This window comes from Nipponia nippon, unplaced genomic scaffold (genome assembly GCF_047370975.1).
Source record: "Nipponia nippon isolate SJK-2023a ecotype South Korea unplaced genomic scaffold, ASM4737097v1 scaffold_4, whole genome shotgun sequence".
NCBI lineage: Eukaryota > Metazoa > Chordata > Aves > Pelecaniformes > Threskiornithidae > Nipponia > Nipponia nippon.
Genome location: NW_028262358.1, coordinates 64,267,896 through 64,284,011, shown reverse-complemented (window position 1 = coordinate 64,284,011; position 16,116 = coordinate 64,267,896). Strand labels below are relative to the sequence as shown.

The following is a 16,116-nucleotide window of genomic DNA, read 5'->3' as shown; positions in this document are numbered from 1 at the left end:
AGTCGGAATAGTAAAAGTATTTGGTTCCACCTACTTTGCACTTCAAATCCAGTAGAGTCCTAGACGAATGCATACATTAAAAAAATTGGCCATTTAGATCCAAATCCCCCATTCTGAAATTCGTACAGGTTACTTTTTAAATGAATCACTTTTTTCCTCAAATATTTTAAAGTGTAAGTTCTTGGCTAGATATTTCACAACCTGTTCAGACACATTTCAAATACCATCAGTCAGTCTATGTACTTGGTAAGCATTTAACTAACACCATGCAGTTAGTCTGCTGTGCTAGTATTTAACATGCCAAAAGTCACCTCTTTGCCATTCTACTAGATCCTGATAAGTCATTAGAAAAAGAAAATGTAGGAAACAAGAATAGAATGAACCAAAAAATCCCATATAAAAAGAGACCACATGCAAATAAACTCATTGCAAGTTTTCTTTCTGTTTTCTAACATCTGCATCTTCCACACATTACAGACGTGTGTTAAAACTGTTTTAATATTTCAGACTTGGTCTCCTCTCTTTATGTTAAGGTAGCCTTATCAGAGAGTGATTCTGTGCTTCAGCTCTCTCCACACACAGCTTAGTCTGAGCACCAGGCATCGTTGTCCTCCTCTGGGAACAGAAGTCAGAGGATCCAGATGACAAGTAGAGAAAGAGACTCCTCCATAAGCAGCATCTGGCTCTTTGGCAGATTTGTCAAGCACTTCTGCTAATGGGTTTGGATTTGCCCAGGGGTCTTTTATGTGGTTACATTGCAGATGGTCTGTCTGTTCTATCTTCTCCTTTTGAATGCTTTCATTTAAAAAAAAAAACAAACCAAAAAAAAAACTTTCATCTGATCCTCAGAATTTACACACTCCTTTCCAGCTGATAAGGTTCTTTATGGGTCTCATAAGATGCCTGTGCAGGCTCCTTTCTGTTAGAAATCGCAAAGCTTTCCATATATCCAAATGTGTGTCTTGAGTTTTGTTGGCAATTCTGGACTTAGTTCTCCAGTTTAGCTGCCAAGTGATATAATTTACTGTGATCTGAGTCTGTATTATTGTCAAATTTCTTTGGGAATGACTTTATGTCATTTGTAGAGCAGAGGTAACTTTACCTCCCCTTGAAGCATGAAATATACTTGCCTTCTACTAGTCGTCCACCTTTGAAAACCAAAGTTCAAATCTGGATTTGTTTAAATGTGAAAATGAGTATGATGGTCTCAATCTAATTCATAGGGGATTCTTGTCTGCCATTTAAGAGAGGCCCAGGACTGAAGTAGCAAGTCTGTGGGAAGGTATGTTTGGCAAATCTATGGAGAAAGACATACACAGTGCCCAAATAAATAAAGCGATTCCACAGATCGACTTTTTAGCAGAATTATTTATTGTGTGGCGTGAGCACAGAAGAGGGCAGAGAGGGAGAGCATCCTGTTTGGTGAACTTCATTTTAGTTCTGTTTCAATTTACAACTGAATCTCCGCCACTTTAATTTTTAAGGGTTTGGGGGATTTTATTTGCTTTTCAGTGTAGAAGTAATTGGCAGGTGACTAGACATAAGATCATGTTTTATTCCTATGTTATTTCAGGCTTATGTCTTATTTTCCTTCTAATTATGTAGATTAAATTAAACAGAAAAAAACCTGCTGTGCTCTCAAAGATGCAGTGCTTTTCATGACTTTCTCAAAATAGCACTAGAGAAGGATATTAATCCCCCTTAGAGTTTCATTATTATACCATGCTTCACAACAGTAATATTTTAAAATTTGATGAGAAACAAAACCAAATTAATTATAAAAAGCAATCATGTTATTATTAACATCTCCTACCTCAGTGCCCTGTCTCGCAAACCAGGTTCTTAAGCACTGGGGAACCTGTGCTAAATGCAAAGTTACAGTCTTAAGTCTGCAATATAGATGTGCGTGAACTTAAAAACCAACGCCACTTTAGCGTTTGTTTCCTCCTGCTGTGTTTTTTCCTTAGGACTTTGACAGAAGTGGTTATTTAATGATTTTTAAAGGCTAGGCGGTCTGTCAGAAGTCATAGCGAGGTCAAACCATTTGGTGTAAGCTGGCCTTTTACTAGAGGGAGCTATAAAGGACAGTTTCCACCGGAGAGGCTGGTTCCCAGCGCTGCGGTGTGTGTGCGGGGGGCAGCGAGGGGCTGGAGCCGTGGCTCTGCCTGTGTCCCCCTCCCATGGCTCTGCCTGGGCAGGCAGGTATCCCCTTGCCGCGTTTGGGGTGTCGGCGTGCAGGCTGAGCTGGAACTGGAGGTGTTACAGATTTGCAGCTGGTACCTGCCCCTTCCTGTGGCTCAAGGGGATAATTTGGGGGGGATTGTGCCCTTGAGTCCTCAGCAACACATATTTATTGACTCTTAGAAAAATCACCTACTTCACTCCAAATTAAAAAGGTACATAAAAACTGTGCATATGCTTTAAGTCTCAAATTATAAAATGACTTGGGGAAATTAAACAGCAAAGCAAAATGAAATGTAATCATTTGATATCAGTTGTAAAGATTGGCCAGCATGAGTACATTTATCAGGGCATCATTCTCTCTCTTGCTCAGAATAATAGAAATTATTTTGAATGTACTTAGTTATTAACAGTAAATGCAATAATCTCCCTGTTCTTTCAGGTCTACAGGTAATAAGGTCTCCTGGACAAAACAAAAAGGGATGTGCGCAACACATCTAACATGCCTTGCCATCCAGAATGGTTACACCCAGCTACACCTTATTACTTAACAGGAATGATCAGATGCTGAAGCAGTTAAAGCATCAGGCAATCAGAAAGTTGCATATATTTATTTTATATTCTAAACCTAGCTCGGTGTTGTGACTGCGATTAGAGAAGAGAAATAATAGCTTTTGACACAAACTGTTTTGGAGCCAAATGTAATGTGCTCCACATGAGGTAAACTACAGAATATTTGTCTTGGGAGCCAAGGTAAAGATCAGGTTTAACTTTTAAGAGGAACTTCACTGTTAAAAGTGAGATGCGCTAATGTTTCCCATGTTAAGACTGCTTGCCAATAGCTCTCTGTATTTTATATTTACAAAAAAAAAAAAAAAAACAGAGAAGATTCAGAATGTTTGCATTAAAATGTGAAGTTTGAATGGAGCAAATTTTTGGCAACTCCTGTATTCTGCCCAGTCTGTCATCATAACTCATTCTTTCTGGGGATGGATGAAGTTCTTGCAGGCCCCTGTACTGGTGGCTAAAGAAATTACATTGAAATGAGGTATGATCGCTCTAATACAGCACACCTGAACGAGCTTCTTTTCCCTTGGGCAATCACTGACAAAGAAGAACCATGTTTCAATAACTACTTTGAAATTTAACAGACATTGCAATTCAGGGTAAGTCAGACACAACCCACCCTCTACTCACTTGTTATGAAAATATGAATTCATACTTATGTCATGCAGTCCAGGCTCCACTGAAGCCAACAGCAAAATTCCCAGCCTTACATCCTTGATTTCCTAATTTTTGATGTGCTTAAATTTTGTCTTACATGAATAAAGTTGACAGTACTATATTGCAATTAATAAATGTAGATATGGATCAGGCACCAATATCTGGACCCAGGTATCCCAGCTGTCCCATCTCCACTGGTGGTGGAGTTTATGCGGCAGATCAAGGGACTGAAGTATGTTCCCCCTTGCTGAAAGTGTTCTTCCAGCTACTGCACAGACAACGCCAGAATGAAGCATACGTGAGAGGTACATCAGATCTAAATGGAAGAGCTACCCCATTGCAAAAGCAGGTCTCCAGCACCCTAGGAAAGGGTATGAGGAATTATATCACTTTCTCTCTGAAAAAGATAGTTGGAAGATAACATAGTGATGAATTTATCCCTAGAAATTCCTCTTTCTCATGTGTGGGTGAGTACCAGGGATTTGGAGGACCTTCTGTGCTTTGATGCTTCTTTCCATCTCAGTCTGCCATTAACATGTTGTTTGGAAGAGGACATTTCCTCTCATTAAAGAGCAAAGGTGCTAGAACACCCCCATATTCATTGTCCATAGGAAATCAGGGCTTCAAACAGCCCTTTCAAAGCTCCTCTCATCATTCCACTTAAAATCAGACTGTCATGCTATGAGGAACACTGCCTTGTGTTTTCCCTGAGATGTTTTGAAATTCTGTGCAGTAAGCAGTGTGGCTTTAACGGCTGTGTCTTACAAAGGACAGATTAGCAACAAGCTAGTAATTGGCAGAGCTGATCATCTCCGTGTTCCTCTGCATATATGAGAAATAGTCCATTGCTCAAATTAGACTTAACAACATCAAAGAAAGACTTAGTGAGATTCTCCAGTCATTGTGTTTGTTACCTGTTGCTTACCTCCGGCCAGGTCACCTGTCAGAGATGCAGGAAGGACTCTGAAATTCTCAGCAAATTTTTCAGATGGGACTCTGAACAGTTGTTCTACAGAAGTTGTGATGTGGGAGAGAAGGCCACAGGCTTGCTGATTGCATTTCAGCTATCTCCACAGAAGTGTTCGTTATTTGTTTATGACACAACTCATCATGTTGTGAGAACCACAGAATTTGCAAGTGCCGATCACATCTGGAAGTGATCAGAAGTGGAAATGGGAACTGTTGGATTAACTACTCTTTGAAAATGTGGCCCTGTGATCCAAAGACTTGCATTTAGATCTTACATATCTGCAAACTGGTAGTCTGTATTTCATGTAAGTTGGATACTTGACTGCTCCCTGTGGAACAGCAGTGTCATTACCGTTTTTGATTTATTTAAATGCTCACATAATGACTTCAAAACCTACTTAAGTCACATTTTTTTTTAAGTAGCAGGTTAAACATGAGCTTAACCTCCTGTGTACCTTTATGTATTTTCTGTTCACACCAGGCCTAGGAACTGAGTAATGCAGTCCTGCAGACTGTGGGCTGCATGGCCAAGCTTGTGGCAGCGTGTGAAGCATGCCCCTGCCTGAGCCTGAGCTGTGGTGTGGGATCATTGCTGCTGTTGGGGCTGTGCTAGGCTTGGGTTTGGTGTGTGCCAGCTGGCGCTCAGGCACACTCCGGTACAGCCCAGGTTCAGGATGGGCCAGCCTGTACGTGGACATTTAAAAGACATGTAGGTGTAGTGCTTAAGGACATGGTTTAGTGGTGGACTTGGCAGCGCTACGTTAACGGTTGGACTTGATGATCTTAAAGGTCTTTTCCAACTTAAACGATTCTATGATTCCATGACTAAGAAGACCGAGCTCCCTACCATTCTCTCTGCTATTCCATCAGTCCCTGGTCCTCGCCGCTTAGTAGTTTAGATGTTCTCTCTCTGGCCGCTGGAGTGGTTTTCTCCAACCAGCTGCCTTTTTCTTTGAGAAGACGGGAAATATCTGTTCAGACACCACATCACCTCTTTCCAGATACTTCCTCCAGTGCCTGGAGCATAAACCCTGAGCTAAAAATTGTAACACATCAAACCTGTGGCTGTCACATTCAGATAGCCCAGAAAAGAGATCTCAAAAGCTGGGATCCAGCTGGCCAGAAGGTATCACTTTGCATAGCTTTGCTTTTTCTGTGTGCATCAGTTTATTACATCAGAATATAATAGTTTCCCGTACAAAACCATCATTTGCCTTCATCAAATCAAACCAATCCCAAACTGCAATGTGGGGAGGTGAGGTGGAAGGGGAGCCATATGGCAAAAAAAGGCTTCCCATTATCTACCGTTATGGGCAGTGACAGCCTGCCCATTTCACTAGTGTAGACCTGTGTTTTGTAACTGAAGAAATCTCCTGAGCATAGAGAGGGTGAGCTGGAAGTTTATGCTGAGGTAAATAATTTAATAAGTTCCCCCCTCACCCCTGACTTGTCTTGATTTTTATCTATTCATTTTGATACTTATTGGCTTTGGACAAATGGACCAACAGGAGAATCCAGAAATGGCTCCTAGAAATTATTCTCTGTTTTATCCACAAGTGTGGAAATCCAAATTAATTTTACATTGTCTTTTAATTGTGTCAGGGAAATGACATTCATTCCCAATAAAAGTCAGAAAGACAGTGAGAAAATAGCTTAATGTGAATTTGTGGCCAGCTGAACTGCACTAGAATAGACAGTTTTCTGTGGTTTTCTGGAAACCACATTAAATGACATTAAACTAAAATAAAATGTCTCAGTCAATCAGAAACCAGGGAAACCATACAGTTACTGACTTTTAAGCAAATAATAGTTTTCAGCAATTATACAGCACGACAATCCAAGCTTTCTAAATTTATTGCTGCGTTTAGTCATCACCAGAGCAAACCTAACCTTTTTGCCTTCATTTTATTCCTCAGGCAGGAAAAGAAAATGTCAGTTTTTCTTTTCCAACAAAAATAAACTTGAATTCATAAGCAATTATTTTTCACAGTATTTAGTAATATTTTCTCACTAGACCCACAAAGAAGAAATCCATATATCCCTTTCAGTAAAGCAGTATCTGCTTATTACTATAGGAATAGTTGTATGATAGATTAACAAAAGCTATGGCCTTTGGCTCATGCGTCGAGAAAAGAGGGAAGCACAGATTTAATGAAGACAAAAAATATCTTGACACCTAGTTGTCAGGAAGCACGAAGAATCTCAAGGTGGCACACAGTCAAAAAGAGAGGGTGACAGCAAAAGTTTAACTGGGGAAGCGGGAAGGCGGGTTAGGGAAGAAGCTGCAGTGCTGTTGAAAGAGACATCCTTTTTCTCTATCTGTGAATGGCATAAGGAGGCACGCTGCAATGCTGGCCTTTGTCACCGAACCTGCTTGCCCACCTTCTCAGCCGAGCTCTCTGCACCAAATGCATCCCGAGCACTGACACTGGCTGCCTGTCAGACAGCTCCTGTAAAGTAATACTGTCTGCACGAGGGTTTTTTCTCCTGGAATTAGAGCTTGAATAGCCAAGAGAAAGACAATAGGCATGAAAGCAAAACCAAGATACAATCACAACCAGTGCCACTTTATGTCCCAAAGGATCGCCTAAGGAATCCCATCCTCTGCAAGATAAACAGTATTGTTGAGATCTAAAAAGCTATTAAACAAAATAGGGCAGTTTTGAGTTTTCCTCAAATTGTTGTTGCTTTGTACTGGAAAGATCTTCTGCACAGTGTGGTTATTGCAGTTCCTGGGTAGAGGCTATTTCCCTGTGAGCTTGAACTCCTTCACTGGGAAGCTGCATGATGATATCCAGGCTTGTAATTAATCATCCATATTCATAAGGACCCTACTGCAGCCTTTACTGTACAGTTCTACAACGGTGAACTTCATGATATTTTTATTCTTTATCAGCTCTCTGATATTTACAAACATGTCAGAAAACTCTAATGCTGCAATTCTTTGTTTCACTAAGGTTTCCTCCCTGTGATACTCTATCTGACATTGGTTGTAGATTGACAGAGGAGAAGTATTTTTTGGGAATATCAATGTGGCATTAGTTTTGCTTCTTTCTCGTACTTTTTTGATATGAAAGTTGACACCCTACTTACAAAACCATGAGAAACAGAAATTATGTAGCTAGAATCCACCTTCTCATAAATGGTTGCAAAAAGTTTAGCACTTGTTTTCTAGATTGTTAAAAAAAAAAGTAATAAAACTCTGAGGAGCATTTGCTGGTTTTATCCCTATAACATGACATTTTTTACTGCTTCTTAGCACTGTATCAGATCACTTTACAAGTTAAGAAATGAGGCCTCAAGGAGAGTGGAAAGGAGGTCTTGCTAGTGTCCAGCAGTATTGTTTGTTTTTATCTCTCTGGCAGGCTCCCAGAATTCGCATGGTGGAGGGGCATGCTTTTACAAGATTGTGCCTGGAACAGCAAAAGATTTGCTATTTTGGCCATCTATTAAGCTTGAGAAGATACACAGCAGGGGTTGGTGAGCCTGGGAAAACAAGAGAGGCAGTCATCTCGATGGAGCAAATTTAGCTCATCGGTTTCACTGTTTCATCATTACCTTTTACAGTGGCAAAAAAAAGACAAATGCTGCCATACACACCATAAAAGCACCTGGAGAAGGAAACATTATTAACCTGTATTTTAGGGTTAGTAGAATGACTGGAAATGTTACTCATTTGAGGAGTGTTCTTAGGCTGTGTGTTGTGTTACACAGTTTGTGGAAGTCTTTGGTGGAAAGATGTTAGAAAGTTTTTTTGTTGTGTATTTATACACTTACACGTATGTGTGTGTGGATATTTAGCACCAAAGAATTATTAAAAGTTTGCATGTAGCTGTGTGTTAGCGTACATGTATTTGCATGCATGTGCATATTCCCTTGAAACCTGTTCATCATCCAGAATCCCTCTCTCTCCACCTTTCTTACTGCCCACTGTGGTCTTTGCAGACCTTTAAAGGCTTGGTGTAACTTCTTTTTAATTGCATTATTTACAGTTTGTGTAGGTGCAAGTAAACATGAAAAATCCCTGGCCTAACTGTGAATGTAATGTGTAAAATACAGTTTTCTAAAAAAAAACTAGAAAAAAACCTCTATAAAGGTGATGTATCTATTGTTATTGATTGTTTTAAACTTTGTTGCAGATTTTATGTAGATTTTATTAGTCTAATGACATTTTTATATGCGCATCCATTCTAATTTTTTTGTTGGAGTGACAGGCTTGTATGAGCTAGTTCAGACTGCACATGGAAAAGAGGTGGGCTCAATAGTCATGTCCGGAACATGGTTGAAAGATCTGGCTAAAAAAAACTTCTGTGGGAGATGGAAAAAACCCCACCCCACTGTACTTCAAAACTGTGTAGTCGGTCAGAGAGCTGAGCTGACAGCAGTAGGAAACAGATTTAGCTGAGTCTGAACAGATCTGTTACCCAACTTTCATATTGCTCTAAAAGTTAATTTTAAATAAAGGGAAATTCCCTGTTTGTTTAATTTCAGAAGCTCCAAGGTAGCTGACATCTTAATTGGACAAGGCTCCAGGTTTCTGTGAGAAAGTTTGGGATATGTAAGAACTGGGGTTGCAACAGGAGAGATGTAAGAAAAGCAGGGGAAAACTAACCAAAAAAGCACCCAGGCAATGTGGATTTTTGCCACAGTGAAGTTTAGTGAACACTCTGCTAAAGAAAATTATGTAGAGAATTTCCTTTTAAAGAATTTAAAAAAGAAAAATCCTTTTAAATACTTGTAAAGAATTTTGTTCTGATTAGTTGATAAACTAAATGAAATTATGCAGTTGTAAATAGCCTTCAGCTAATCCTTCTTTCAGTTCTCTTTTGTTTTGGATTTGCTGCAAATGCTGCACAATGAGGAATTAGTATTTGTAAAATGTTCTGTTTAGACTAGGATTTAAAGTACTTTGTGTTCACATTAGAATATTCTACTATAAATCTTGGATAAATGATTTCATATTTTCAAACTCTTTAGTAAAAAAGTTTGAAACACAGTAAAAGTAGATTATGTAGCAAAAAGTTTAGATTTTAAATCATGATCTCTTTAAAGAAGAAAATTATCTAAGATCTACTTGTAGAATTCATTAATAATCAATGGAGTTTTGAGTTGTGGAAGGACTCAACTCTTAGTCCACATTTATAGTATTTTAATTGGAAATGTAAATAGATAACAGAGTTATAACAACTCAGATTTTCTGGAAATAGATTTTAATTCTGCCGAAGAAAAGCAGCACACAAATGGATATGTGACTGTAATGAGAGAAAAAAAATACAGGACTGCTAAAAACACAACCCTAGAAGCAAGGCTTGAACTTTTTACCTTAAAATAATACAAACGAAAGCTATACAGAAATAAAGTCATGCAGTTGTCAAATTGGGCGACCATAATTAGCCATACTTAAACCTTCCTATGCAAGGTTGGGTTATGATGCTGGGCTGTGCACACCAGTGATCTGGGATGCATCACAAATTTTGCTCGGCTGCCATTGTAAAGACAGGGGGAAAATTTCTCTCTTTGGATGCTGTTCCTTAACCTATTTCTGAACATAGGTTAACCCTTTAAAAGATGTCACTGCAAGCCAGGGAACAAAATGTGGAAGGCCCAGAGTTCATGCACAGCCATCTTTTTGATACAAACCTGCTTCAGTTTGTTGGGGTTGTCCACGTCCAGGTCGGAGTTTAAGCCTACGGGGATCTGGGAGGCTGTTCTGTGCGAATGGGATGTTTTAGAGGCTTTTCCAGTAAGCCTCTAAAATGATCCACTAAGCATGTGCAAATACCAATTTTCAAAGACTTAAAGCGTAGCCAAAGCAGAGTAAAAGGCAAATCCATCTTGCCAGTTTTCAGGTTTTTGCTCAGAAGCTTGGAATCATGCTAACGTTCTTCAAACAGTCAAGAGAAAATTAAAACATCTTCTTACCAAGTAATCTGCTTCCTCTCAAAATATATCTTTTGATACAATTTAGCATTTTACTTAATTGCTCTGAAAAGTAGTCTGAGACAATGCGAGAGGGAAAAGTAAAGCTCAAACAGTTACGTGCCTGGCAGAGAAACAAAAAAATGGAAAATAAAGTTGTACGATGTAGTTTTTTAAGCAGCTTTAACAATAGACTTTACTCTGTCTAAATTGAAACACACTGCATTTACTAGAAAACAGTCTTTAATAAGTAACTGCATAAACTTAGAAGTATTAATTGGTCCTTCAGAGATCACTCTTTTTTACTTTTTTTAATGCAGGAAAACACATACTGAACCCAAACCTGCTTCTGATTAAGTCAGTGAAAGCAGGACTCTGATAAACATTTAGTTTGACAAAATGAATTCAAGATGTTGGAATTATTTCATCCATTTTTTAAGCATTTTTCCTGAATCCTCCATTCACTGAAACTGTAAGATTTTAGTAGGTCTGTTACATCTTCCCAAGAATTTTTTAGGCTAAAGGTAAACTAAATGCATTCAGAAAGGTGAATTGAATGACATCTGTTACACAGAAGGTAACATGCACTTGAAGAAATAAATTACATAGGGATATATTAAAATAATCCCCTTACTTGTTCACACAGGATAGAGCACCCAGGATAAGTAGAATGTATACACATGGTTTTGTGAAACTTTTTATTGATTTGGATATCCTTTTTATCCTTAATAGACTACCAATAAGTGCAAGACGTCTTTTACTCATGCAACGAAAATGTCTATTTGTAAATATGCTACTTTTAAAATAGTATTAGTTAATGAACTTGCCGTGTCTGTGGACTGGGATGCCATTTGCTATAGGAAACAAATACAAGGCGCATAAAATACTTTTCTGAACAAAAGGTTTCATACTGGTATGGAACAAAAACTATTCCTTTTACAAAGTCCAATTCTTTGCCAAGCAAGTGAAAATCAGTAGACTTCAGTTTTCTGATTAAGAAAATCTGATTCAATTAAAAAATTATTCATTTGAGTGTGAAAAGTGCTTAAGATGGGTACTTCTTAAATACACTAGCTAGGTAAATCAGTGATTTTGCTTATGAAATATTGCTGAAACATTTGTATCTGTGGCCATGATAGATGCCTGTCTGAAAAGAAATTATTGCAATTTTCATGCTAAACAAGAAAAAAAGGACGTGTGAACTTTCTAAGCTAGAACTGCCTATTAGGTATCTCTGGGCTGATCATAATTGGACAGGAAATCAAGACACTTAAACTGCTAAGTGAACACGTGGGGAGTATTACACTGTATGTGCAATGAAACACACATTGTTTATTTTGTGTAGCATTCTCCTGCTCCCTTAAATACATACAAGATGGAAACTCACAGACTTTTTTTAACCTTTAGCTGCTGTCCTTGTGCAGAAACTACTAAACAAAAACTGGCGGACTAGTAAACCACTTGAGTTCATTTTATTTCATCTAACACTGATCACATTTCCAGGAGACAATAAATATAATGCACTGCTGACAGATGTGTAGAAATGTATATACAACTAGATGAAGAAATCCGGGTCAAGGCAGTTCAAATCTCAGTTTATGCCTTTGCATTTCCTCGAATGTGGCTATAAAATTCTTACCTGCTGATGCATGGCCCCCTGCAGTATCAGTTTTCCCCTGCTCATCCAGACTGCTGCTGGGGAGGCTGCCCTGCCAGTGGAGTATTGGTGCATCTCGGGCTTGATTCAAGCATTTACTGGGGTAAATGAGATTCTTTGCCTGGGCTTCATGTGCCTTTGGGTAAGGTCTTGGTGCCTTTTCCCAGTTGAGATGTAGTATTTCCTACATTTCCTGGAAGATACTCAAGACAGGAGAGCTCTAAATCTGTGTCTTGAGTTAAATGAATGCAATGAGAGGCAAGCTAAAGCATCCAGGAGATCAATGGAACTAGGAGCACAAAATGGGAGATAATTTAGTTCTGTGGGTTTTTTTCTTTTCCTTATCTTAGAGAAAAAAAATAGATTCAGACAGCAGACCCATATTTGATGGAAAGATGGTGGGTGTTTGTTTGTTGTTTTTTTTTTCCCCAGAGGAGGATGTGTTTAGCACAGAAGATAGACAATTTCAAAGTGAAACTTGCAATAAATACTTAAGATGTTGGGTGTTGCCTTAACAATTTGCCACTGCTCTTCCTGCCCAGAATATCAATATACAGGAGCAGTTATTCTTGCTGAACTATCCCAACCGTTCATCTCTTTCCTAGCAATTTCAGTCTTCTACAATGCAATTGGGCTTTTACAGCTCTGTAAGACAATCTTTCTTTTGGCCTTTGTAGTATACATATGGTAAATGGTTCTCCGGTCACAGATGGGCTGGCAACTTTGCTTATACATAGCAAAAATGTTTCTTTGGGGAAAAAATCTGTGTAATTAATTTATAAATGAAGCAAGGAAAAGGCAAGCACACACTGCAAATTGGATTGCAATTACCGGTCTAACAAGAAATGCTCCTTGTCTGCTTTGTCTGCTTTGTCTGAGAAAGGCAGATCTGTTGTCAGTGAATGAAAGCCATCCACAGTTCCCCAGTATAACTGTGATGCTGAAATTCATTGCTGTCTAAATCCACTTGAAATTTTACAAGTTTCCTAGAAATGACTCAGAAGAAAAAAAAATCAAGTGAGCTAGTAAGAATGTATGCATTTGTAAGTGAAGAATCTTCCAGGTGTACGTGAAAGTTCTATTCATTCACCTGTATGGTCTGTTCCTATGATTTAATGTGGATGCAGTGACTGCTGGTGGTTGGAATACAGATAATGGGAGGCAGAAGTTCCTATTATGACTTTTGGTGTAATGATTGACTTTTCACTTAATTTCTCTGTTTTCTTCTGATACTTATATATGTGCATTTATCCATTTATCCTTCCATTTGTCCATACATATATATGCACTCCCTCGTGCATATCTTTTACAAGCTCTTTGAGCAGTTTCTAAGCCTGCATTATTTACTTCATAATACCTAAAGGAAAAATGAAAAGTACTGGCCTTGTTGCTGCTCACATCAAATTTTTAGCGACTTTCTTACATTTGGTAAAAAGCAAAGACCTTAAAGGAACCCATATCAATTTGTTAATCTGGCTGCATTACAAACTCTCCATGTAAAAAAGTTTTTATCTAAAAAACAGATTATTATGGGTAGTATCACAATGCATTTAAATACTGTCCCCTTCTTCTTTAACAGGTCTATGGAAATGCAAGATCTAGCCAGTCCTCATAATCTTGTTGGAAGTAGTGATGCGCCGGGTAGTTCCAAACTGGATAAACCTAATCTCAGTAGCACATCAGTTACAACAAATGGAACAGGAGGTAAGTATAAGACACTGCTGGCACATAGAAAGTTTGGACGACTTTTTAGTCATACGCATTTTTTAACATAATTTCAAGCATGAGAAAGACCCAGCAAGAATTATGAAAAAATGGCAGTCATGCCAGTGTAAATCTACTAATTCCAACAGCACTTCTTCGTTTTGCACAATTGAAGTAAGAGGCAGAACTGTGCAAAGGTGAAACAAGGAAAATCTTGGAATGGTTGATTCACACAAAGTGTTAAAGGTTTGGTTATACCTGTTAGTAACTTGAAATAGATTGCTTTTTCTGTGTCGTACTTCATTGCTGAGTAGTAATTTACTCTTATACCCTGAGCTACACACTTTTAGGTTAATTTAAAACCTCTCTGAAAAGAAGTGCATCAAAATTAGGCTTAGGTAATTTTTTTTACATTATGAACATGCTAATTCCATTTCTTGGCAGGTAATGAAAGTTTGTCATAAAGAAATTCTTAGATTTTCCTCAAAAGTAACTGGTGTACCTATTACTGTAGGGACAGTGCTACCACGCAGCTACAACACATGTTCCAGTGCTTTCATATAATATTCTGCCATAGCTGAATTGGAGCAGTGGGAGGCAGGGTACCACATTCTGAGATGTGGTGTCCTATTCCCTTTAGTGTACATGAGAGTGACACCATGGATACGAGTCAAGCTAGAGTTTCAGCCCTCTTTTTTGGAGTTTATACGTTGCTGTCTGTTTTAACAGTTGGCAAGAAGAAAATTTTTTTAGTTTGTTTGTTCTGCCCACAATGTAAAGCATTTTATTCACTTACCCCTATTTAAAAAAAAAAAAATCTGTCAATGTCAATAAAAAGTGTATGTGCACATGAGGGTAATAGAGCTCTGCAGAGAAGGGCTCAACCGTTAAGGTTCAACCTATTTACATTTTTAAATAGAATCCTTATTCCGGCATAAAGAGAAGGGAAAACTTCAAGCATACCATTAAAGAACACTAATAACTAGATGTCTCTATATTATACTTGCATAAATAAAGCAGTTAAAATAATACTCATAAAAACAATACAGTGCAGTTAAAGACTTGGCTCAAAGTGCAAAAACACTTACTTGCCTTGAAGACTATTCACGTACCCTGAACATGACATTGGGACAATGAACCGTTATACCATTCCTGTTCTCAGGAGACAACATGACTGTGTTAAATACTGCAGACTGGTTGCTGAGTTGCAGTACTCCCTCTTCTGCAACAAGTATGAGAGACCCTGGTACAGTGCATGTGTGTGGTGGTGTGTCTCCGTGACTGCTGTGTAACATCTCTCTTGGTTTGCTCTGTTCTTTTCTCACGCGGTTTGAATATTTTCATGGGGTTCCCCCCCACCCCCTCCTTTTTTTTTCCACCACTTCTCAGAGGCCTTTCCTACAGCCAGAAAACTGGTAGGAAATTGCAATAGTTATCTTAGCATACTTTGAAAGTCATGTGATGAGCCAGGAGAATTTAACCCACTTAAAATTAGCTTAACCGACTACATCCTCTGAGAGACCGGAAGAGCCCCACGGTGATCAGCGTTGCTGGGAACTGCCAGTAGTCAGCGTTGCTGGAAGTCAGACCAGTGGATTTTCCACAGAATGCCCATTTGTTTTTCTTTTATTTTTAGGTACAACATTGCATGATAACCTGAGCACAAATCAAGGTTGACATTATTGTTACTACTCGTACTACTACTTTCATTATTAATTAAAGCTTATGTCTAGTGTGCTACTGCATGTAACTTGCCACTTTACAACATTTGGCCAACTTTTTCAAGCTGTTGTTTTCATTTATGAGTTTCCTCTCATGTATTATTAATTGTTATGAGTTATAATGATTAATAATTATATATGTGACACTGTTGCAGTACATATGGGATTAATCATAGGTGTAAACATGCATCACCATGACTCTCTACAAGCCATTACACAGGTGCTTAGGCTGTGCAGATTTGGACTAAAGTTAGGAAGATCCTAAGTTTCCTTTTAAAAAAACCCTCAGAATTAACTTGCCAGTTGTAAGCCACATATCCAGCGAGAATTTACCCAAAAAAACCTTCAGACTTGAACACAAAAGATTGTTTGCACTAGAATAACTGATCCCATGTGAATGCTCCTGCTCAGTTACAAGAATTCAAGTTTAAGAAAGGACTGAGCTAACTTAGTCTGTCACCTCAGTTAACTGTTCAGCATGTTCAGATAAATGTGGAAGGTAATAACTTAAGTACTAATTAACTGTAGTGAGGAAATGTAATGTGAAAGTCTTTGCATTACTTGCATTAAATCTGATATTCCATAGGCAGTAGAACATTTAGAGCTGTGCTTTAGTTGAGTATATTCCTAGGAAAAGCCTTAGGGCTTGTTAAAAGAAAGAGGAAAATCGTTCCTGTGACAAGCTGTGTGGTTTACTGGTTCACATGAGCTTTTAGAGACTTGTTTGCTCTAATAGCTACT

At 38.5% G+C, this 16,116-nt stretch overlaps 1 protein-coding gene across 7 annotated transcripts in view; it reads left to right on the top strand.

Annotated features, from left to right (window-relative positions):
• Positions 1 to 16,116, top strand: part of EYA4 (EYA transcriptional coactivator and phosphatase 4) — a 155,281-nt gene that overhangs the window by 91,227 nt on the left and 47,938 nt on the right. For all 7 annotated transcript variants that reach the window (XM_009460742.2, XM_087774563.1, XM_087774560.1 and 4 more), the window contains exon 4: positions 13,530 to 13,654. In XM_009460742.2, the coding sequence (XP_009459017.2) occupies positions 13,530 to 13,654 (125 nt within the window). The remainder of the gene's footprint in view (positions 1 to 13,529; positions 13,655 to 16,116) is intronic.